A 24,950-nucleotide genomic window follows, 5' to 3' on the forward strand; every position below is an offset into this window, starting at 1 on the left:
AAAATTACCTGTTTTTATTGATTTTAAAACTAGGACCACTATAGGAACATACCTGTTTGGTGTACCCATAATGGCAATATCGTAAAAAACACTTAAATATACCTAAATATGGTCAAAAGGTAATGAATTTGAATAAAACAATATCATTTGATAACAATTATGTTAAAAAATAATAATTGCGTTGTTATATGGTCATTTAGAACGTTAACAAAAATATGAGTATCGTTATGTTATCCTAAGGATTTTCGAAAAATGTTGATACCATTCACAAAATTATGAATTTTTCGGTCACTATGAAACGGAATGGCCCCATTTAACTTTTAAATCCTTTGTAAAAGGTTAAAGAACATTTCACACTATCATAAATAAATTAACTACTGTTAATTTATCGTATGTGACGCATTTTAGTGCAATACCACTACTATTGGTACTACCACCACTGTAGGTACGTTTACCCTAAAACAATTATTCTAGGGCCTCTAGATAAAAACAAACAGACATGTCAACGCCAAAACAATGTTGCACTATCAAATTGATTAAACATAAACATAGTTTTTTAAACAACCTTGTAAACCTTCAATATGGGTTCAAATAACAGCATCAATTAATTACATCCATAAATAGATATTGTATAAATAAACTTACCCACAAACAATTAATTTGTTGTTGTAGTTGATACCAGAAGCTGTGGAAAGCATACACTCTATCGCGGCATTGTACTGATGTCGGCGTTAATCTGTAAAGGAAAGAATTTAAAAAAAAAAACCCCAATTATTGATTTTAAGCACAAGCACAGCCACAATGAGATTGAGCTAGAAATAATACGGTAGCATTAACCTGGCGTTTACATAAATCACAGATTATGTTGCACACCAAATGATTTGGACCATTATACAGCGTACATGTAACAGCACTTACCACGATCGATCTATCGATCGCTACGTTATGACGGTTTATTGCTTAATTATGTGAATATTTTATACTCGTGCTTCAACTAACGCAATAATCAAGCCCCAGACTAGTTGTCGACCACTATTGGCTGGAGGAGACTTTTATTCTAGAATGGTTAATTAGGAAACGAATCAGACTATATATAGTTGTATATAAGCTGCCGGATAAACTATGGGTTGCACAAACACCAAATAAGGCGTTTGTTGTAAGATTTTTAACCGTCTAATAATTCTTGAGAGGAATGCACAAAATTTAGGAAACAAAAGGGAACAACCCAAAATTATGGAAACCCTTTGCAACTCACACAAATTGTTCACAGTTTAGCAACGCCCGTAAAAGCTACAAATTGTAAACGACAACCACATAATCTCTTTCGATCAATTAATTTCGTTAAATTGTCCAATCCATAATAATGTCTGGTTAAAAATAGTTTCATTAATCACTACGTCCGCTTTCACCATTGGCCGTTGCTTCCGCCTGAGTGCCAAAGCTCATTAGACACGTTCGGCGGCACAACTATCAGCACTTCCAAATCACATTTGGTGCCATTTTCCTTATCGCTATTTCCGTCACAATTGCGATCAATCATCGCGCTTTTAGCAGCTTTTATAGTAAGGTGCGCTATTGTCCCATGTCTGGCTATGTCGATGCTATCGATTTTCCAAACTACCAGGTAGAGAAGATTTTAAAACGTTCAACGTCTGCAAACAACTAGTAAATCTAATAAATCTAATAAACTAGTAAATAAAAAAAAGTAAATCTAATAAAACAAAGTAACGGTCTAGCTTTTCACAGAATAGTATTATTATCAAAAATGTCACAATTCATTTAACAGAAGTAAAAAACTTTAACTAAATAACAAGTTGGTTGCGATTACGATCGATTTTTTTTTTAAATAAATATATTTGCGATAATATACCCCAGCCAATTAACAAATATATTGGAAACAAATCTTTTGAAGAAAATACTTTGAAAGAGAAAAGAAATAATATTGTTTCTTAACGATTACACCAAATTAAATTAAATTGAGCGAAATACAAAAATTGTTCACGATCAATTTTGTCGATCGACACTCACGCACAGCGTTTGTGATAGTACTTCCTTTCGTTTTGTTGTCTGCAGTAGAACATTCGCTACAATTCCATTTAAAGTACAAACGGCAAGTCCTATCTATTATTAGACGCCAGCAAGCATCAACGTTTGATCAGACCTACGGTCCTCACTGACTGCCAGTACCATCTTATGTGCATCGTAGGCCAATGAGTAACTTTCGAGTGAAAGAAACGCGAAAAACATGCGTGCACTACCGTTACATGAAGTCATCGCCCAAATTCGGCCGTATTTTGCATACGAAATGCCGTTGGCGCTGGAACAAAGCAGATTAGAATCCGGCCGACATTTAAGAGACCTTACGGTGCCGTCCTGCGGTGGTAGCGACATGCGCCGGTGCATACCTAATTGCTCGCCGGATGATCGACGACGGCTGACAGGGCAAACAAGCCATGCTTGCCGTTTTCGTCCCAAGAGCTTGGAATTCCGATTGATCGGTTGATTGCTTCTCCGTTTTACGTTTGTCGCTCTTACACTTGGCTGACAGCGGCGTTGACAAACCAAAGAAGCGTGAGTCACAGTCACATATTTTTGGTGCGTAAGAACGTTCCTCTAAGAGCCTATAGAAACAGCGCAAAGGAAATGAATGCTGAATGTTAACCAAATTGGAGCACCGGAAGCATGGTGTGGCTTATAAATAGAATTTTGTTATAGATGTAGTAACTTGATTTTAAAGAAACACAACTGAACATACTACGTATGACATGTAACTGGACTCAACGTTTGAAGCAAGTCTAACAATAAATTTTAAATATTTAGTCCATTAAGTAAGCGCCGAAAAAGTAAGAAAGTAGGTATTGTTAAGCAAGTGACAAAGTGTTCCTGATTCTGCGACGAGTCTTTGTACTGCTCGTACGAGTCCTTTGGTGAGATCTGTTTTAGTATGGTTGTGAAGTGTAGCATTCTTCTACGAATGTGATCAAAACTTGTGTAACGGACAGTTTAAGAGCAAGAGCACGACACGAAGAGTTATTGCGATGATTTTCAAAAATACTTGTCTATAATGTGATAAACCCAAATGACTTTAGCTTTTATCTTTACCTGAACATTTTTCAAACACTAACAAAACGATTGTGGACAACTTTTCGTCTCTATCTTTTCCCTATAGTACCACAACTTGTAATAATTACACACATGGAAAGCGTATTAAACTCAAAATTCAATGAAAACATGGAAATTCATAAATATTTATGAAAAACCATAGCATGATTTGTATCTTCTCAAACACAAAATCTCAAACAAATACAAATTGAAGGAGATTATGGTAAATATCATTAAACAATTGGTCATTTATCACGTATCTCGGGAATAGAGTGATGATTTCTGAATTAGCATATAGAAATGCTGACATGAGAATCATTATCATAATATTAAAACGTGCTCAATTATCAGCTTTGTCATAATATGAAGAGTCCCTTGACATCCCGAAACTCCGAAACGAAGGTAGACACCTTTATGCAGGGAAATACTGCTAACGTACATCAACACTACAGTGCCTGTCAAATGTAATAAGTGCTTTCTGAGCGTGAACCTAGATAGACATAAATCCTTTGCCACCAAGGAAGCCGGTTTACCCCTAACGCCACCAGAACAGATTGCGCACTCAAGAAGCTCATCGTCCGGTGATTTTCCTGCTTCCTGTTTCCACAAGGAAAGGAGGCTTTGCTGTGCTAATTCAATTGCAGCACTGTACAGCTCGTAGCACACTCGAAGCACACGGGTAGCTCGGGCAAGCTGCTAGAGGAAATTTCGGTCGTTCAATCTAGAACCCGTCCATCAGGCGCACCAACTGTCAGGTGCATGTGGCGTTGTAATAATGCAATTTGGGTTCCCCGTTCCATCGCATCCATCAATACGGGCGCGTACACACCTTCCGATGTAGGCACAGTAGCTGTCGCAAACTCGCTTTAGCACCCGTTACGCGGATCAAACACGAAGGAAAGCTGCTGCTGGTCTCGAAGCAGTCAAAGAAGAAAAGCATAGGCAACCATCCCCATTTTCACGGCCTGACGTGTTAAAATGCGCTCCATCAAAGCGACGAAACAAGGTCACGATGGACGGGAACCGGGTCCTTTAAAGGCAGGTTGGGCGGGTAATTTTGCTTTTCTCTTGCCAAAAACCGAAAGACCACTTATCTTGCACGAAGCCGGTTTGCACGAAATTTTGCACCGCTGCTAGTCGAAAGTGTTGTGCCATCTGGAACGAAAACTTACGCTATGCTCCCTGCAACCAACCAACCAACCAACCCAACAATACATCCATCAATAACTTATCAAATTATCGATTTACTCACTCACCAGTACTCAGTGGTGTCTGACCAGAAACTGGTGAGATTATGTGATGCATGTGTACGTTAGTGAGCCGACAGTCAAATAAGGGAAGGCACCGGAAAGAACATTTGCAGTCGAATGTCAAACATCAACTAGCGAAACTCTTGTGTCAAGAATTACCCTTAAACCCTTAAACCATAAAAAGCCCAATCAAAGTGACAATGGAACTGGGTGGTGGTATTTTGCTACTTCACACCCATCAGTAAACATATTCAGTCTGGTGATATCCTCCACCGCACCTTTTCCAGCAATCCACCAACCACACATTACACACCTTTGTCTACGCTCCAATGTTACGATCAAACGACATGGAAATACGCAATTGCAAGCGTACATAGTTATTCAATGTTGTCAAAAGTGGTGCATTGCTTGCTATTGCTGCTGCTGCTGCTGCTTTTCCAATACAACATCATTATTCGGCAACGCGCAAATCGGGGCCAACTGATTGGTATCATTCAAATGCGGTAAACACCATCGAATGACGGCATTCAAAGAGCATATACGTGTGGTTTGAAAAATGGCCGGAAGTATTTGGCGTAGGAATTTGCTAAAGGCAATCTTTTCAACAGCGTCCATTGCTCCGTTGTTGTGGGTGTACAGGGTTCAATACATTTATACGCTCCATCCACTGTCAACATCGGCCGTACATGTCAATGTTGCTATGTTGCAGAAGGGGGAAATGGTTAAAAGCAAAACATAAAATGTAATTCATCACAACAAAATGAACCATCGCTAGATATGTAACACAAAAACAAACACACAAACTTAAACGAATGGCAATCGGCAATATGTTCACCCATGATCGTCTTTCACACTTACAATTATCGAAGTTTCTGGGGAAAGTATGAATAATCTACCTACAAGCAAACGTTGCACCAGTGCACCAGAGAGTATGCGGCAATAATAGTTTAACCGTTGTTTACATTGCATTTGCCAAACACTGCGCACACTGAAACTAGTTAAGCAGCGTAAAAGAAGCGTTATGGAAATGCGTGTAATGTGCGAAACAGTGAAACAGTTTCCTACGCTACCTTGCTGCCCATTGCTTCATAACCAAGCGCCACTGAAAGCGCATTGTGCGATTACTTAATCATTTTCACCCCATGCCATTAGGTGTAATGGGGGGTTGCGCTTTGCGCTTTCTACCAACCATCGACCGCAATCGGGCCATTTCAGCACAACTGCGACCGTCATCGAGCCATGGTCAAAGAGACACGTCACACTGGCTGGCTGATCATTTCTTTCACACAACCCCCTGCCCCCAGCACTGGACGGCCGCGTTTGTGTGCTCAAGAGAGAGCATATTGGCTGAAACCATGTAGCTAAATAGTAACAAAATACAAAAGTTAAGGTTTAAGACCTCCCTAACACCGCGCATAACTTCCTACTCGTTGGTTCCGGCGATCACGCACGCGTTGGTTTCATCCGAGCGCCAAAATTTCATCCCAAACGTGACGATAACAAATAAAGCAACACCCACACTTGCTTCGAAAGCGAGTGAAAAGTGTGGTCACGGTTGAGGACTTCAATGATGGAAGTGTTTCACATGAGATGATGCCGATGCCGGTACGAACATTACACTGTTCATAATTGCTTGAACATCGGTCAAGCGCGCTCGATGCTCGGACAGACGGGGTAAAAACAATTATTTTTGGCACTTAATATCGGAAGAGGAGGAAATAGTTGTACAATTTAATGTTGCTGCGGACAGTTCGAGTTGTAGTCATTTAGTTGTATTATTCTTACGGAAGTCTTATTTCTTATCAATGGTTAATGCTTTTACTTGTAATAATATTGAAAATGTAAAAACACATTTTAAATTGGCGGCTTCGGCAAGAAAATTAAATAATTTATTTTACATTCGATGATTTAAATGTATATTTAATGTTCTTGTATGTTATGCTTTTTCAATATTTAATCAACACGCTGACTATCTAACTTCATCCCACAAGAAATCAGTCGGCGAAACATTAATTTCTTCAAAGTCCCAATGTTTGCTCCAATCCACGCCATACCGTGTTTCATTATACTTTCCGATTTACCATCCGAGTGCCTCATTTACTACTTCTCACCCTACCGATTGCTCGATTATCGAATGACCAATTTGCGCATAAAAACGTTCGGTCAATATTTGCCTTGCGTGCCAATGTGGTGACGAACGATACATGGCCAAAATCGATTGCCTGCAGGCATCAAATAGCGCTTCTCTTGTTTGAACAGCGAGCGCTCATCGAAACGCAAACAAACGTATGAACTTGAAGCGAGGAAAAAAAGTGGCAAAAATCCTCCCAGCCCAGAGGGTGCGAGATCGCGGAATGACCTAGACACTGGGATGAAGCACAGCGGCACAGATGCTTGAACGCTACTCCAATGGTTGGCGATTGTACGCTATCCGATGAGCCGTGCAGCAATTGTAACAAGTCGTAAAAGATCGCTATCGAGTCGTTTTTGGGTTCGGGCATTGCGAGCGAAATCGTAAATGCAGCCGCGATATTAAATGCAGGCGGTTTGTTTGTGCGTTAACCCGCGTACATTGAAGTTGCGCTGTCCGTGAACCGTGAAGGGATAGTACAGTGTAGTGCATAAATGTTCGATAATTTGTTTTTTTAAGTACAAATTTACGAAGCTCAAAAAAGTTTACGTCTTTTTAAGGATAATATAACTTATAGCTGTTCCTGAAGATATTCTCAAATATAAAAAAATATATTATCAACAGTGCTGCAAAATGTTACTGTGAATGTCATAAAAAAATCTGACTGAAACAAAATCCATATCAGCGTCACGTACTCAATCGTGATAATCAGAGGTGATACTCAGAACGGTTGGTGTGACCAATACATGCTCATGACATGTTTGTGACCATCGCTTGGTCAGTCACTATGTCACGACTTTTTTTTGCTGTGATCAGTTTTGCAAAATGACATAGTCATGACAAATTCCGGCTGAAACAAAATCATCTCAGCGTCACGAGCTCTACTGTAATGATCAGCGGCGAGCCTCAAACAGTTGGTGCGATCATCACATGCTTGGTGACATTGTGTGCAACCAACTCTTGGCCAGTCACTTGGTCGCGACATTTTCAGTCGGTGAACATCGCGATGGTCATGGGAGATATGCGGTGCGTGCAAGTGGTTCCAAGGAACAAAATGAACATGTTTTCTCGCTCTGTTTGACCCGACATATAATCAAAACAGATAGAGGGAGAAAGCATGCTCATTTTGTTGTTAAAGCCCACGCGCCAAGTATATTCCAAGAATGTCGTGATTATCATTGGGAGAAAATGTCGTGACCAAGTGAGTGACCAAGAGTTGGATGCTAATCAAAATGTCACCAAGCATGTTATTGATTCTCCAACTGTTTGAGTATCGTCACTGATCATCTCAGTTGTGTACGTGATCTGATTTGAGCTTCGTTTCAGGCATGAGTGTTGATGACTGAAACAGTGGTATTTGACAGCACTGTTCACAGCCAGAAAAAATCATGATTATGCTTGCACCGGCATTAAGCTAAGCTTGTCAGTCAGAGTATCGCGTTGGACTTAAGAATTCACATGTCGTGTTTAGCATGTCATGACGCACTTTTATTGACTATCAGCAATGAGCATCACGCTACCACGAATATGTTCATTGTTTCGTTAGTGAAAATCTCGTGATACTCATGACATTTTGCAGCACTGATTATCAGCACATACAATTAATCATTTATATCACATGTTATATATTTTTAGTTTGGCAGAAAACAAACAGGGTTTGGGTAATGTAGTTTTTTTAACACCACACCAAACACCTTCACAAACCATCCAATTGCTAAGGGATTGTGTGAGCAGCCATTAAACATTATGTTAAAGCAAACATTAACAATTGAAAAACAAACAACTCAACAACATCCCACGCCCGATCACGCTCATTTCAGAATGACATGAGAGAGGGTTTTATTTAGGCTGTCTTCTGTTCGTCTGTGTTTAGCAAACAATTATGACCAGCAGTGTATGCAAAACAATTTTAAGTACCCCCAGCGGAAGCCGGGTAAGCATGTTGAGTGGATTACTCGATCCAAGCGTTTGAGCGTTTCAGGGGTGTAGTAAACTCGTCAACAAGGAAATGAACAGTGCTGTTGCACACTACTAGTTTAAAATAAATACATGGTTTGAACACCTACTCCATCTTCGTCGTTAGAAAACGTAAAAGAAATCACAGATCACCAAACACAAAACATGCCTTAGAAAAAGTGTCTCTCATTCTGTAACCAATTCCCCGTCGCAGGATTTACCGATGGATCGATAACGCTGCTTACCCATTCCCACACATTCGCTCCTTGTCCAACGGACCAAGATTGGCACTAGACATGCAACTCCTCCTTTCGGCGCATTGTCTCCGTGCAAAGTTCCCGCTCGAAGGTGACATCGGTAGCAGATAATTGTTTTGGCCGCTGGATTACAGATTATCGGATTATGCAGGTCACTACCACCCGTCGCCGTTTCGATTCTCGTTTAGAATGCAAATGGGTCATGGGAATACGTGCTTTGGGAAGGTGTTTGGGTTTGTTTAGCCTCCCCGTCGTCACTCCCACCACTCCTTTTTTTCCACCCCCTCACACATAACCAAATCGTTTCCACTCCAGCCCGGTCGGCCCGTTGGTTGGCCGGCCGGGCTTCTAAAAATATTATTATGTGCCTTGCAAGAACAAGAAACAACCATCGTCGTGTGCGGGAATGTTTGAAGCGCCATACCATTGCTGGGTGCCGAACTTAAATGCCACCGCAGAGAGAGAGAGAGAAAGAGAGAGAGAGAGAGAGAGAGAGAGAGAGAGAGAGGCAAAAGAAAGAAAAAATACGGTCAAACATTCCCGTGCCTTCTGCTTGGGCTTCTCATCCCCCGGATGGTACAGATAAAAGGATTCTTTGTGGCACAATAACCTATCACTTTATGGTTCCAACACACGGAGCGTAAAATGCGAACACATTTTGTCGCCTATATGGAGCAAATTTTTATTCCAAATATTTTATGGGTAAGCTTTACGCAAACGGTACACTGCTACCGAGTTTTTGTGAAAGAAATGTGCTCCTTGCCACAGAACACAAAAAACTTGTCTTAACGATTGTGGCCGGTTGTTTGTATGCCGTATGTCGCTTACTAATCGGTTTGTTCCGTGTTGGCATTTCTGAATAGCGGTCTACTAAACAAAGCAACGATAATTCAAGATGATTATGAGACACTGGCAGATATAATTGTTCTAATGTATGCGAAAAGAGTCCACCGTCGCATCGCCTTGCCAAACACAGACGAGTAATTGGCTCATTTGAATAAACTTGTCTGCAAGCAACGAGTGAAATGGAAAATAATTTTGCTGCTGACATAGAAGCGATTGTTTTGTTCAAATTTTAAAGTTACCATTTGATATGCCATTTTATAAATTGCCTCAAATTATTTAAAGAGGGTAGAGCGAGAAATTAATTTAAAATGAAGAGAAAATGAAGAAAAAAAAACTATTCGCAAAGCAGAACCTTCCTCAAGTGTGCTTCCACGCAAAACGTAAACTTTGCCCATTAAAATCGACTCACCTACAAAAAAAAAGTCAACATTAACCCTTGCTTACTTTTCGAAGAGTGGAAATTAGTGTAACCCCTTGAACAGAACCCCCGTCGTGGCGTGTGCCGCATGTCGCAGAGGTTAGAAAAGCATTGCCCCTCATCGTTTGTTAAGGACGGCCACATTCTTAAGGCTTCGTGGCTGGTTGACATGGGAACAGAATAGTCAAAATTAATCGTGGCCCCGGCCGCCCATACAACTAACTCCCCCTTTGTACCCCATCCTGACCTCTTCTGCCCGACCATGCAACGGGACGGCAGCAGACCGGAAGCGTAAATTCGATCCTGCTTACGTCACCCGTTTGCCGCTTGTAATATTCACTTTAACTAACTTCCGTTTACGTGGCTTTGCTCCGTACTGTCCTACTTCTTGCCTGGGCTCCCAACCGCCCAAACACGCGCCCAGGACTGGAAACTTTGTTTCCTTCCATTTTATCATACCAAACAAATCGCAAACACTGCCCAAGTTGATGTAGGTTACGGTGGAACGAAAACGAGAGCCTAACCGAAAACACAAACTCACACTCCCCGGAGCAGGTAGTGCAGGCCTTGTTTGCGCTCTTGATAACGATCAAGCGACGTGCGTAGGCTGAGATTTGCATATGTTGCTGCAGGAGCTGCTCACTTGCAGCCTGTGTCACTGTGTCACGTTAACCAACAAATGATCAACTTCTAAACCAGAACAAACACAGGAGCTCCGACACAGGGAACACAATAAAACGGGACTCATAAAAGCGTATGATATATGTGTGTAGTGGCACTGGTTTTGTTATACTGCATCGCAATAACTTTATCTCACGTCCTTCTCAACCAACACAGTCAAAACAAGCTATCGTGTCGTCACCAAAGGAATCACGGGCACACACACGCATAAACAACAACAAAAATCTTTGGAAAGTTCCAACACGGCGTGCCTTACGCTCCAAATCTATCCCCCCCTCCCCTCGTTCCTGTTCTTTTTTATGCTCAAACACACGCGGAAACGCACCTTTTTTATCATCCTTAATGGTAAAATGACGTGTATGGCCATGCAAATGGAATTTTTCGTTTCGTTTGGCCCCATTTACTGTTCGGCCTCGGCAGTAGGATCGATTGATTTGGGAACTGTCGAACTGCTACCAGATCGAGAAAATGTCATTAATGCTTTATTTTTTTCGAAATACGAAATACTTTGTTAGTTGAATGCTGGCACAACGCAAATCCTATGACCTTTGTGCGTGGTAGAACTTTCGGTCACACTTTTGGGGACATTTCAACTGGCCATACCCGCCAATCGATAGGGTGTGATAGTGTTGCTAGCTAATGGTTTAAGCGCTGGCAGCTTTATATCAACGTTTGGGCACCAGTTTGTATCCCTGTCGTGAAAGGATTTCTAAATACTGTTCCAAAGGTACTAGCCTTGGTACGACTCATTAAACGTAGAAGAGTCCTTAAAAGTCCCCCCTGGAATGAACGAGGAATAAAGTTTTCTATTTGATATTTGATTGATCAGCGATAAATTTTATATAACATTCCAAAAATTTGTTCATTTATACTATTTGCAAAAACAAACTATTTAATTCCGATAGCTGCACACACACTGTCCACAAAAATTGACCACTAGCCAACTACTGCATGCGATGCCATGTCAAGGGTAAGCAGACACGAAAGCCATTGCAGTTTTCATGAGCATCGATTTTCTCTCACTATGCTATGACTTCCTGCAAATAAGCAGTTTCATCGACACGTCGATCTGGCCGGAGCTGGCTGGGCTGGGGTGGGGGTTTGGGACGAATAGAGGACGACTTCGTGTCTCTGGGGAGAGTGACTTGTCACACCGAATTGACATTCACGAGCCACTGCAGAAAATGGTTCGTTTGGCGATAGCTTGCCCAATCATAATAACATGCTGCGTACATTTTCAACTGCCCAGAGGTCATCGTCACCGGTGTGTCCTTGCTTGTTAGCAGAAGAGACAACTCTAAGATTATCACTAATTCTTGCCAGGCACGAAGAAAGACCATAACGCCCAACGAGTGATTTTGTTTTCCAGCGAGCTCGTTTCCTTTTTATACGTGTGACACATGCTGGACAACCATTGTGGGTTTGATTCTTTCCGGCAGTATTCTCATGGAAAAATTGTTAAAGGAAAAGTTTGTGTGTTTTTGAGCAAGGAATTTGCCTGTGCCATGCCCGTGGCGCCTCAGTTCTTGAATTCTTTCGCTACCGACACACAAACAATGTATGGCACCACGTTGGGGGCACGGCAGGCGATCACAACGAGGAATATGACATCATAATCTAACACTCTGGCGACTTTGAAATTGTTCAACCATCGCATAGCGGCCAGATCAGCCCTGCCTCTTCCCAGAACGAAATGGAAGAGTCAGAACTGTCATTCCGTGTTGCGTACATACAGCGAGGCTCTAAACCTCGGGGGAAAGTTTTGCGGTGAAACGCCTTTTTCGTCCGCCAACGCCATGCCACTAAAAAGGGATATCACTGCACGCGATATTATAACCAGTGCGAACGATGTTTCCCTGTCCTTTTTTGTGTACACATTTAGCTATTCAGTTAAGAATTGTTTTATAATTAGCACAACACAAACAGGCTAAAGACAGGGACAGGGCCAGGGACAGGAACGGCAAAAGGTACGTATCATCAAGTCAAGACTATAATAAGTTTATTGGAGCACACGATACGACTTTGATAGTCAGACCCCGTTGCACTACCTACCACCCCCCCCCCCCCCCCCCCACTTGCCCAGTTGATGGAAGTAAACTCTTGAGGTTTACGTTTTATTTTCCTAAGCGTGCACATTATGTTGCCGCTTTTAATTGTTTTTGCGTGAAAATGTGATTTCCATTCATGCAATGTTTTTTGCTATTCTCATGCTCATTCTAGCGAGCAGCCAGCCAAGGGGTATGAATGGGACCTGGTGCTCCTCGAGGAAAGAGTCATCCACGGTTCTTCAACAGTTCTAAACGAAGAAAATTTGCAAACCCGTTCTCTGCTCCATACCACGGGGGGGGCCCGCACCAGTCCCTTAAACCTGTTGATACTTTTTATGTGTGAAGGGAAGGGGAAAGTGAGAGGGGAGAGGAAGGTGGGGGGGGGGGTTTGGCTCGGTCTATTAACTATCAATCAAAGGTATTTTAATTTGCATCGGCTGCTTGAACGATTGATTGGTATCAATTATCTGTTTGGTTTTTCTGGTTGTTTTTAGTCCTTTTTTTAATGCTTGATAGCTGTCGTGATTTCAACGACCGTGTGCAAATTAGACAAACAAAACATGAATGCTGGGAAATTGTACCCATTTAGACAAGTGTTAATTGATGTTAATTAAAATGGGGTATGCCGTAACGGTTTTGTGTTAAATAATCAACATTATTCTACGATACAAGTAGCAATGGTTGAACATATCATATGGTTTTAAATAGAGATAGACATTTAGAATAAAAAAATCAATAATTTCATTGTTTTTTAATAGTTTTAGCAAACATTTTTGAAATTATTTCGCTTCTTCACTTCAATAGGTTCTCGTGTACGGTCTAAATGGCGTATATTGATGATTTTTCAAATAGCATTCACAAAACTATTGTGTGTGTGTTTGTGTATGTGTGTGTACCATTTATGCGTTAGATGCTTCTAGTTTTCGGGTGGGGTGGCCAAAATGCATCAGACAAAACCGTTAAGCTAGTTGTACCGCCAACATAGCATGACGAGGAAGGGTGGCACAACATCAATTGGTTCCGTCCGGCATAGAATGTATAATACATGTTCCGATGATCGTTTTATGGAGGCGTTACTTCCCAGTAAACAGTTCAAATAATTAACTATATTTGAAGTTTGGGATAGTCTAATAAGCGTTTAACAAACTCTATGAGCCAATGAGTCAATAGCTTAGCGAAGCTGACGATGTACCTATTGAATGCAATTACTTTTATTACCCTTTTATATACCAAACCACATGATAAGATTTCACTTTAAGCCACCGAAAAGTCCTAATCAACTACCATGCCTGTTACTATCGTTATCGCCCATGGTTCCATTATTTATAATAAAAAAAATGCATCTGCAAAACGGCTTCAAGATAATCTTATCGAAAAACACACTTACCGAGACGAGACGGTCTAGCCTGCGGAACGATTTGTCGCCTCGGACGCGTTCAACTGGGCTGGCAGCTATTAACGGAATCCAATTTAACCACTACACTGGATGAAATTTTCGGCTCCAACTGTACTCTTTCTCCGGACGCGGGTTCATGCGGCTGGCCGGCGCACACAAATAAATGGTCTCAATGGACACCAAACTTTACTAAAAGCACCAAATTTCGAACACTTTTACCACACACGCAACCAAACGCAAGAATCACACCGGGATATCTGCAGTACGGAAAAATGTAAAAGAAAAAGCGAATGATAAGACCATTGCCGTGCGACGGGAACGAAAATCGTATCGAAATTTGTTGCTTCCGGAATCTCCGGGCTTCCTGTTTTTCCTGCACCGTGTTTGCACACATACACACACACACACGCACACAGACACGATGAGAGATTGCAGTCGGGTTCACTGCAGATTTTCCGAGCCGAATATTACTCTCGCAATAATACTGGAGACGAGCCCACGTCGACGGAGAGAAGTCCGCGGAGATGCTACCGAAGTAGCTGACATCACCAAACAGGGGAAGGAAAAACAATACAGAAAAAACAATACGAAAAGTGCGTGAAAGTTGCCGCACTCTGGTCGAAAAGGTATTTACAATCAAGTGTGCCTGTACAGGGAGTGTTTTTTTTGTGTGTGCTCAATTTGCACGTTTGGCCCGTTGCTAGGATGGAACAGTGCATACAGTTTACTTCGACCTAGGGTTGCAGTGATGAGGGCCAATTGTCAAAATGGTTGTTCACTGCAAATGCACACAATTGTTCAAGTTTTTTTTATTACTATCAATAAACACACTTTTGAATTACCACAAATTAATGGCTAATTCTAATGGCTAATTGTTAGAGTAAAGCAATTGGACTGAGTCTACTCCTGCCAGCTTGGCAAGGATAAGGTGAAGTTTGTTCAAGTACAAGGACAGGTGTGCATGTGTGTATAGAACGCACACAAACTCACTACGGCAATGACCGTGCCTCTTCGGGATTGTGTGAAAAGGGAAGCACAATTTGTCAGTGTCTTTGAGGAGGCAGGATGGTAGTTTTTTCCCTGTTTGTTGCTCAATATATAAACAGCACGAGCTTTGGTACTGCTACTTATTTCTTCTACTTCAAACATGACTAATTTGCTTGAGCACGAACCATGCACCGTATTCGACACGCATCGATTGGTGTTCAAGTATATATGTTGTGAAAGGATACATTCACCAAAAATACACACACTCTCATACACAATCACACACACACGTTACAGTGCAAAAGAAAGGAAAAATAACAATGCATAAAATTGGCAAACGCACGACTTTCTCGATGTTTCAGCAGTAGGCGATTGCTGGCTTGATTCCGCACACAAATCAGACTAATGGAGAACCAAGAGAGCGGAGAGGGTTGTGGAAAAAAACTAACAGGAACCAACCACCCTCCTGCCTAGATAGTGCACGAAGACCGATCGGTGTGACACACGGAACCACATGAACCGCATCGATCAGATGTTTACCGCGAACTGCGCGCTGTGTGTGAGAGCATGCTATTGTTCCGCAGTCGCACTCCGGCGGATGGGTTCGCCGGCCGGACGGAAAGGCAGCGGGCGAAAAGCGAAGGGACCACCGGTGGAAAGAGTATTTAAAGCTGGCCCTGCAGGCGACGGTTCGTGTTTTTCTTTTCTTTTTTTTCTCTCTACAGCGCCCGGTGAGAATGACAGACCAACTGTAAACAAAAATGAGAGCAGAGAACATATGGTTGGCCACGAGCCCCGTACAACATGGCGAGGGTTTGTGACGTTCGAATATCGCTGCATCTCGCTCATTTTTACAACAAACACAGCTCAACCTGATCCAGCCCTCGAGCACACTGTGCGATTCTGCGCATGGTGCCGTACAGCATCTTGTATTAATCACCCGTTTGATAAAGCATGTGTTCGCCTCCACAAGCACACACCATGCTTCAAGCATGTTTTAATTTCCTTTTACAAACCATGCTAGAACAAAATCGTTAATGATGTTCCGGAGGATGCGCCACTCGTACGCAGTCCAACGCGTTTGATAATTCCGCTTGAAAAGAAAGCACAATGCGGACAAATGCCTTGTCAAGAAGGTGCTTGAGAGCAAAGTACAGTAGAACGTCGATTATCCGGGGACGGATTAACCGTCGAGAGGCTTAATCGTGCGCATAAATGTGACAGCTGTTCAAACATACGGCGAAAATTTGCAGCGATAGTCAAGTGGGCAACCAGTTTTTTGTGCAGCTCTGTAGTGTGTAGTGTTGTTTTCGAAATTCAGTTTTGTTCATGAACAGTAGTTAAACCTATAGTTATTGATTAAAATAATATTCTACTAACGATTAATCGATTGATTGAAAGTGAATTAATCATAAAACTAGTGGTTTTTATAATTTTTATATGAATTTAACATTTCTTGGACGATTATCCATGCAAATCGATTAACCGGCATCCGTCCGGTCCCGAGTTGCCCGGATAATCGACGTTCTACTGTAATGTATGACCTATTGGCATCACCATCGTGGGGATGTCCAGTTAACCGTCAGCATGTGTGTGGTTAATGCCGGTTATGTGCGCTTTGACTCGTGATGATGTTCGAATCAACCTGTTAAGTGCAAGAAAGCATAAGCGATTCTGACTCGTTCGGGCGCGAGTTCGGGTCGGGTTTGGACCAAAATAGGTTCAAGATTCGACCTAAACTCGCTGCACCATTGGGTCAGAGTCGCTTATGTTTTCTTACACTAAGCGTTTGGGTCGTTGATTCCGACCTCTACCTAGCGGACCTGCTGCACAGATGGCACCACCAGTTTTTTTTTTGTTGCTATTTTTAGAATACACTAGCCGTTTGCCGTCTGCTAATTGAAGTCTTTTTATATTTCGTTCAAGTTGACAGCTTGAGCCGATGAGAACCCGTTTAGTGGTCGTTTAGTGGAGTTTTGGCACTTGGGAATACATTAATAAAAGCTCCGTCAAAAGTTAAACGCAGGCTTTACCCGGTTTCCCCAGCGCCTCAAGGCCACAAGCAAATGCAGACAGTACATAAAAAGCCACCACCGAATCAGCTGATGCAATATCGTAATATGTATGAGCAAGTGAGACGCCGGTGCGCAGATGCTAATATGGCACACACATGAAATGTAGGACCCCATGGTGTGGGGGGGGAGGGAATAGGTAGAGTATATTTATTTTTTGGCCATTCAATTTTGTCCACTAACACAATTGCACACCACGGTGAGCTTTTTGGCGGCCATCTTGAACACTCAAAACCCCTCACAACGACTTACAAAAACGCTCGCCAGCGATGAAAAATTGCGCCGATTTCGAACGTAGGCGAGCTCGTGAAAACCGCCTTTTTTGCACGCTAGGCAAGAGAGTGATTGCTGGTTGACGTCGGGTGCCGATGGTCAGGGCTGAGCTGCGATTGTGTATATTTTTAAATGTTGCATCTTTGAATACAATTTGAATTGTTGATTTTTGAACAATTTTTTTAAAATTAGAAAAGTTTTTATCTATAAATAGATACCTATGTGTTTACGATCTTAACTTAATTGATAACGACATTTTTTTAATAACTTTGCGAATGTTTGTCTAAATTTAGCTTCACGCTCAGCCCTGGAGCGCTGTCACGAAGTGGGGTCATTTCGAAGGGTGGCTCTCTCGCGTAATCACGGTGTTGCTTTTGTTTCGCTAAGCAGGAAGTAGAATGTGCTATGGTGCATTAGCAGCTGCTAAAACTCTCGAATTGTAGTGCAATACTATGAGCAATACAGATTCCGTTCGGGTCAAGTTGTTGTTTTTCGCGAAATCCCGGGAGCTAGCCGGAGTCTCTGGCACGGACGATTTCCTGGTGCCGCACGCTGAAATCAAGTGCTCCGAGCTGCTCGATCTGATCTGTAATCGGTACAATCTCTCCATCATCCGCAACAATGTTATACTAGCCCATAACGAGCAGTACTGTGCCGATCTGAGCGAAACGATACGCATACGCAACGGGGACGAGCTGGCTGTGATACCACCCATCTCCGGAGGGTAGACGTTGCCGCGACGCATCGAGATACAATAGATCATGAATTATCTTAAGTTAACGTTTGATAAGCTGGACGTCGGGGGGCTGAACGATCAGGTGGCGCACGAAAGCTGCGGTGCGGTGTCATTGTTCGTCGGCACGACCAGAGATAACTTTGAAGGCAAAACCGTCGTTTTGCTGGAGTACGAGGCTTATGAAGCCATGGCGATCAAAACGATGAATCTGCTGTGCGAGGAGGTCCGCGCGCGCTGGCCGGATGTGGTCAACATCGGCATACACCATCGACTGGGGACGGTTCCGGTAAAGGAAGCGTCCGTTGTGATAGCGATAAGCTCGCCGCATCGCAAGTCCAGTCTAGAGGCGGTGCATTTTACCATCGACGAGCTGAAGAAATCCGTACCTGTTTGGAAGAAGGAGCTGTACGATGGAGAGGGCAGCTCAGAATGGAAGGAGAACAGCGAATGCACATGGTCGAAGAAGTACAAGGACAACCATATACTGTAGCAATGAGGTTTCGCAAACCGAACATAACGTTTAGTGACGAAAGCAGCCTAGCGGATCAATGTCACTATAATTTGTACTGGTGGCAGCAACACTACTTTTCATGCGTGACTGATCACATGCAATCAAAGATTGTATAGAGGAACAAAAAGGGAAGAATTTCCAGCAACGAACAATCGGAACGGGTAGGAAAATCACACGGTGCTTTCAATCAACTTCAACGACATTGCCGATAAATTTAGATATTAGTATTTAGCATGCAAAACTAGCTGAGTCATGTTTCAAGTGGGCGATGCCCCTTCCATTCGCAGGTCATCTTTTATCTAGCACCGATCGTACCCTAGCGCGTAGACAAGATCAACATGGTCGAGTGTTTATGGGCGAAGCCGAAGATGAAATACAGGAACTAAAAGAATAGTTTGAAAAGTTGACTATTTTTTTGTTAAATTATAAAATGTTAACACAGTGCAATCTTTTTGGAAAAGAACCCCGTTTAAATATACACATATAAAATTACAATTAATTTGCAATTTTGTACTTCTTTACCTTATTATAAGCATTTTTATAAACATACGTTTGACTGATCCGATTCTTTTGGCTAGTGTAGTTCGTATTGAGCGTGCCTTTTGCTTAAACGCGATTTGCGCGATGTCGTGTAAAAACGCTGTATGCGACACATGCAAAACAAATGAGCAGTGTTGCCAAGATCAACCAAAATTTGAACTAAAGAATGAATTTAATTTCAGAAAAATTCAAAACTTTACCACAATTTCCTATTCTAAAATTAGAATAATTTACAGTCTTTTTGAAAATAGTTCAGAATAGAGTAAATCGCTTAAAATTAAACAGACAAAAGATCAAACAGAAGAGCATTTCCGATGCCATGTCAAACTTCAATTCAATATGGCGTCCAAATATGTAACAAGCCGTGTGTGAGCTGACCTGGTTTTACGAGCATTGTTGGCAGAGATCGATTCAGCTGCATCGTCGTTGTTTGTTCTGTTTTCTATTTTTGTGTACGCGAGAAAGTTTTCCCTAACGAGCGACATACAACGAGTGCAACAAATTCTACACATGTCGATCGGGGTGAATTTACGTGTGACGGGCCACACGTCAATCGGTGGCCGCAAATACCAGGAAGACTACTTTTCCGTCGCCTATCAGCAAACGGAGAATGACCAAAATCTGGAGTACGCGTACTTTGGAATTTACGACGGGCATGGTGGCGCGGAAGCGTCCCTCTACGCCAAGGAGCATCTGATGAATACGATAGTGAGCCAGAAGCTGTTCTGGTCGGAAAATGATGATGATGTGTTGAAATCAATACGCGAAGGTTACATCCAGACACACTATTCGATGTGGCGCGAGCAAGGTAAACAACGTAGAAGACAACTTACTCTCCCTCCTTCCCCCGACGCCCTCTCGTGCGATAAAATGCTGGCTTTTTCTTTCTTTTGTGGTGGGGGGTCCTTGTACGATGTTGGTGGCCTTTCACTTATTTAATGCATTGTGGTGTCTGAAGCGCTGCAAAAAGTTGCACAAAATCTGCATCTGGTGCAGAGGGCGCCCTGGGAAAGTGATTGCCGTGTTCAAGTGACATCCTGTTGGCGTTTTCATGAATTTTCGTGTTGTTTAATTTTCCCACTCATTTGCTCGGACGGGTTGACGTAAGCCTACTTGCTCACGCACACCACCAACTTGACGCTAGACGCTCATGATAGTGTGTGTGTGAGGGTGAGTGTGCTCTGTGTTTGAATAACATCTACCCTACACACAGACAACTAATGTCATTCCAATTGTACACTTCAGCTGGTTTTATTATTATTTTGCATGTATCTCGGGCACTGTTGGGCGGGAAACTGGCACTTAGTGCATGATTACGCTACTGACAATGTATGATGCTTATGGTTTCAACTTCATCTTCCATCTTCAAACAGAGAAATGGCCAAAAACGTCGTCCGGATTGCCGAGCACAGCGGGAACGACGGCCAGCATTGCGTTTATAAGACGGGGCAAAATTTACATCGGTCACGTAGGAGACTCTGGCATCGTGTTGGGTTACCAGAACGATAAGGAATCGGCAAACGATGGGCGCTGGGTGGCAACACCGCTCACCGAAGACCACAAACCGGAAAGCTACGCAGAAAAGATGCGTATTATGAGTTGTGGCGGTAAGGTAGTTACCAAATCGGGCGTGCCACGTGTGGTATGGAATCGGCCACGCATTGGCCACAAGGGACCGGTGCGGAGGAGCACACCGATCGACGAAATACCGTTTCTAGCCGTCGCCCGAAGTCTGGGCGACTTGTGGAGCTATAATTCGGCAATGGATGAGTTTGTCGTGAGTCCCGTGCCCGACGTCTCGGTCATTGAGATTGATCCGAAAAAGTACAGGTAAGCGTGCCGAAACAGACTTATAATGCAAACATTCATTTACCTATATTTCTCCTTTTCAACACGCGTCTTGTTCATTAGGTGTCTCATATTCGGATCCGATGGCTTGTGGAACGTGATGTCACCGAAAAATGCGGTGGACATTGTTCGGAATGCTGAAATGGAAAACGTACGCATTGCCTTGGAGGGTGGAAACGAGTGGAAAAATCCCAGCAAATTGTTAGTCAACGAAGCACTGGACCGGTGGAGTCGCAGTAACATGAAGGCAGATAATACTTCCGTCGTTATCATTATGCTTGACCCTCCTGGGCCACCGAAGCGAGATGTGTTGAAATCGGTCAAAGATACGATGCAGCACGCTGCAAACGATCAGCCTCATGCGGGTACAGGAGCAGCGGGCAGCAATATTATCCACCTATTCGACTGCATCACACGGGGCGAGTCGATGCCTGCGATGTCGGAGGAGCTTTCTCGCCGAGAACTGCCGGCCCTGGCTGATGCAAGGTTTGATAGGATGCATCATAATCTAGATGCACAGCACCACTATCATCATCCACACCACAGCACGGAAGAATACTGCGAATCGGAAAGTCATACTAACGATCACAGCGCGCTGCACCAGCCGCATCCGGACCAACATCACCAACTGTCCCATCTACAAGCTGCTGATCCGTACAATCAATCCGCCGTTCCATCTACCTCTTACCATCAGGACCTTGCCTACTCGGACAGCTTTGCCGAATCGTACAATTCGCTGCTAAATAGGAGCTTTGAAAACACGGACCACTCTTACACATCACTCTTTCACCCCGTCACGGAGCACGGCCTCGAAGCCGAGGATGTCGCTGAATCGTACCGCAATAAGGCCACCATGGTAGAGGGTGTGGCGCCCGAGGAGGACGACGAAACGATGTTTGATTACTCTGGCGGATCGTCAGACGATGAACTAATAGCCGCAAACACGGCGAGTGATTCCTCCTACTCGTTGACCAACTTACAAACCAAATCGGAACGATTGCGGGCAGAAATGCTAGAATCGTGCAGCTCTCCGGATGCATATTACCGTCAGCAGCAACCACGAAACGAGCCAAGTGGTTACGCGACAGGAAATTTAGCGATTATTGAGCATTTTCACAACTATCACCATGCACCGCATGGTGAGTACGGCGAGCATCACACTACCCACGGCCGTACCGATTCGCAGGAAAACGAAGGTGAATCGAACCGCATTGAAACGATTGGCGGAGCGATGCGAAGTTTAACGCACCACGGTTTGCACCAATACCAAATGGAGTTGGATGAGCATTATCACCAGCAGCAGCAGCACAGTGACTCACACTATCAACCACACGGCTTTCCGCACGCTACCGCTTACCAGATGGAACGCTACGATTACAGGCACACGGTCAACAACAATGAAACGATAGTGCCTTGCGAAGCAACGTGCAGCAAGTATACGTCGAAGGACAAAGCACATCCCGTCTTGGAACCAACGGTGGTGCAACACCGGAACGATGAACTCATACCGGCCGAACATTCCCGCGCGAATGAAGGCGAGGAGGAAGACAGCTCATCGTCGGATGGACCGGCCCAGCACCAGATCATTGCCATCCACGGTCATCGCATCCAAATAAACGAGGTTTCGTCGTCGTACGTCGGTACCGCTGCCTGTGCGTCGCAGATGCTGCTGGGAAGCTCGGACAGCGAAAGCACCACCAGCACAACCAGCCACGGAGACAGTGGCGATGAAGAGAACAGTGCCTCATCAACAACTAATGCTGCGGCCGGCGTGAAGCAGATGGTGCTGCCAGTGCTGGTGAAACAACGCCCAAGAAAACCCGGACCATCGTCACGCGTAATAACGATTTTCTACGAAACACGCAGCAGTCGGCGTCAGTCGCGAGCGCGAAATCAAACATCAAACAGTTTTGCTGATTGCAGTCGCAAAAGGGTGGACTTGAAACCTACCTCGTTTGGCGGTATAGTAAAGCGACGAAAAGCGTCCACCGTTATGCGTGCCACCAGCATGGTCCATCCCGACAACGGTTCACCGACCGCTGGTACCGATACGTTCGTGCGCAGAGCATTACGCTCGAACGGAATGATAGTGAATTCTGCCAGACACGTGCTAACTGGCCCTGGGCATCGCGATAATGTCGTCGGCGATGCTGCACGCAGCATAGCAATGCGGGCTGTAGGTCAAACGCACCAACGGCAAGGATTGTTACTGAACCATCTGGTAAGCTCAACCACTGCGCCCAATCGTTGTCTTGCAATGCACTCAATCAAGGCTAAACCGAGCGTGATTGCTGCGGACGATCGAACTCGAATAAGCAGAAGCGGATGCAGCACGAGGCGCATGAAGCTGGATGATGAACTGCAGCGGCAAATGCAAGCAAGCAAAGGGAAAGCAATCGCCTGCAGTGGAATTGATTTGATGGAAAGATCCAAACGAACGAAACAGCTAAGACGTGCCCAATGACCGAAAGCGTAGGGAACGCTGGATCGATCAATCCCATCCCGTGGCAATAGGTGTGTGTGTAGTAGTAGTACTAGTAGTTTGGCGATAACGTAGGAATAGTAGGTTAAACAAAAGTTAAACAAAAAAAAAAGAATGTAGAAGAAAGGGCTGTGAGCAATCATATTTCGTCTGTATCTCACCTTCTCATTTATTACGTGCGATTAATGCGCAAAACTTCATAATTTCGTTCTCATCATTCTAACACAACTTTCCTTCTTCTGTTTGAAATTCCCCCTGCTATTTGAATTAGCCTATTGTGCCGGTTGAGTGTGAAAAAGCATAATCCCAACAGTGATTTTTGTTTTGTCGTTGTAAAAACCACATCCCAGAATTAGGGGAAAATTGTCAATTTAATCATTTCAAATCATTTCAACATCTTGTTCCTACCGGTGGCATGCTTTTTATTGATAGTGCACTTCCATAATGTGTGTATAGCATAATTTATCCCCATTTAGAGTACAATTTTGTTTTATGTTTTTTTTTCTTCATGCGTTTGATAAAATAATCCCATTTTGTTTTTTACATACATAATGTTCGTTTTTGCTATGTAAGTTATAAATTAACAGATTCTATAGAGCAATCGATACATCAGTTTATGTGTAGTAGGGTTAAGGGGGGCGGGGGTGGATAATATATATTTTTGGAACCGTGCAAAAACACACACACAAATCTTACAGGCAAATAGTACAATGGATTGAAAAGAGACAGGTAAAACACACAACTCGCGCACCGTGATGATAGTGCGTGAGTTCTGTAGTGCATTTTCTTGTAGTAGAGAGGCTAATTGGTAAATTGTTACGCAAATGTATGTGCAAACCCTAGGCCAAAGTAGAAACGAAAATGTTTTAGGTTCAAAAAGTGCCTCGACTGTGGTAGAGAATTGGCAAACTGGTGAGGTAATATCTCAGGTGGTCCGATCATCCAAAACCTTACGCAGATTCACAGTCGTTATTTAGCGCAATTTCATCAGCATGTGTGCAAACTTACGATAATTACGATTTATTTTGGTATACATTTCCTATAGAGCACCTTCAAATTGTTGCTGGAATACCGTTCGCTCGTAACGTTTTCCATTTGGTCAGAAATTGTGTATGCGCAGGTGGAAAAGTAGCTCTTTTATTGACTGCCGGTGTTTAAGCAATTGAAACTACAATCTTTGGTGTGGATTGTGAATCTATGTATATTCGGAAATTATGTAAAGACATAGCAAATAACGATAATGTCTCAACTATCAAAAGAGAGCGGAGCAGTACCCACCCGTAGCTATAAAAAAAGTGTTTTGTGCAAGCGTATTGGAAGCAAAGTGTTTTTCTGTTTCTATTTTAATGGTCAGAAAATAAATATTTTAAACTAAAAAATGTATTTCTTTCCACGGTCGAACCGACACAAAACACT

General features: G+C 43.1%; 5 protein-coding genes across 8 annotated transcripts in view; 4 read left to right on the forward strand and 1 right to left on the reverse strand.

Annotated features, from left to right (window-relative positions):
- The window catches only part of LOC120948449 (tubulin polyglutamylase TTLL5), a 30,094-nt gene extending 14,148 nt beyond the window's left edge, over window positions 1-15,946 (reverse strand). Inside the window, exons 1-3 of one of the 4 annotated variants that reach the window (XM_040364777.2) lie at window positions 15,532-15,946; window positions 14,077-14,342; window positions 646-736 (exon numbers count right to left, since the gene is read on the reverse strand). In XM_040364777.2, the coding sequence (XP_040220711.2) occupies window positions 646-698 (53 nt within the window). In that variant the 5' untranslated portion in view covers window positions 699-736; window positions 14,077-14,342; window positions 15,532-15,946. Of the gene's footprint in view, window positions 1-645; window positions 737-14,076; window positions 14,343-14,497; window positions 14,697-15,415 lie in introns of those variants that run through there. The other 3 variants (XM_040364776.2, XM_040364774.2, XM_040364778.2) reach the window with 3 other exon arrangements.
- LOC120948846 (uncharacterized) overlaps window positions 1-24,950 on the forward strand; it is a 314,251-nt gene that overhangs the window by 106,562 nt on the left and 182,739 nt on the right. The window lies entirely within an intron of this gene.
- Window positions 17,736-18,145, forward strand: LOC120951032 (molybdopterin synthase sulfur carrier subunit). The gene has a single exon (XM_040369509.2). It carries the CDS (start codon window positions 17,870-17,872, stop codon window positions 18,143-18,145), a length of 276 nt encoding a protein of 91 aa, XP_040225443.1. The 5' UTR covers window positions 17,736-17,869.
- LOC120951031 (molybdopterin synthase catalytic subunit) lies at window positions 18,179-19,163 on the forward strand. Its single transcript, XM_040369508.2, has one exon. It carries the CDS (start codon window positions 18,179-18,181, stop codon window positions 18,641-18,643), a length of 465 nt encoding a protein of 154 aa, XP_040225442.2. The 3' UTR covers window positions 18,644-19,163.
- On the forward strand, window positions 19,579-24,930 carry LOC120947388 (uncharacterized). The gene is made up of 3 exons (XM_040362677.2): window positions 19,579-20,012; window positions 20,578-21,034; window positions 21,116-24,930. The coding sequence occupies exons 1-3, from the start codon at window positions 19,715-19,717 to the stop codon at window positions 23,514-23,516; spliced, it is 3,156 nt and encodes a 1,051-aa protein (XP_040218611.2). The 5' UTR covers window positions 19,579-19,714; the 3' UTR covers window positions 23,517-24,930.

The sequence above is a fragment of the Anopheles coluzzii genome, chromosome 2, assembly GCF_943734685.1.
Source record: "Anopheles coluzzii chromosome 2, AcolN3, whole genome shotgun sequence".
Classification (NCBI taxonomy): Eukaryota; Metazoa; Arthropoda; class Insecta; order Diptera; family Culicidae; genus Anopheles; species Anopheles coluzzii.

What these genes read in the sequence shown, in the direction of transcription:
- LOC120951032 (XM_040369509.2), top strand. Translation starts at nt 17,870, where the DNA reads ATGAGCAATACAGATTCCGTTCGGGTCAAGTTGTTGTTTTTCGCGAAA.
- LOC120947388 (XM_040362677.2), top strand. Translation starts at nt 19,715, where the DNA reads ATGTCGATCGGGGTGAATTTACGTGTGACGGGCCACACGTCAATCGGT. An exon ending in TTCGATGTGGCGCGAGCAAG is followed by an intron (nt 20,013 to 20,577) that starts GTAAACAACGTA and finishes ATCTTCAAACAG; the next exon opens with AGAAATGGCCAAAAACGTCG. An exon ending in ATTGATCCGAAAAAGTACAG is followed by an intron (nt 21,035 to 21,115) that starts GTAAGCGTGCCG and finishes CTTGTTCATTAG; the next exon opens with GTGTCTCATATTCGGATCCG.
- LOC120951031 (XM_040369508.2), top strand. Translation starts at nt 18,179, where the DNA reads ATGAATTATCTTAAGTTAACGTTTGATAAGCTGGACGTCGGGGGGCTG.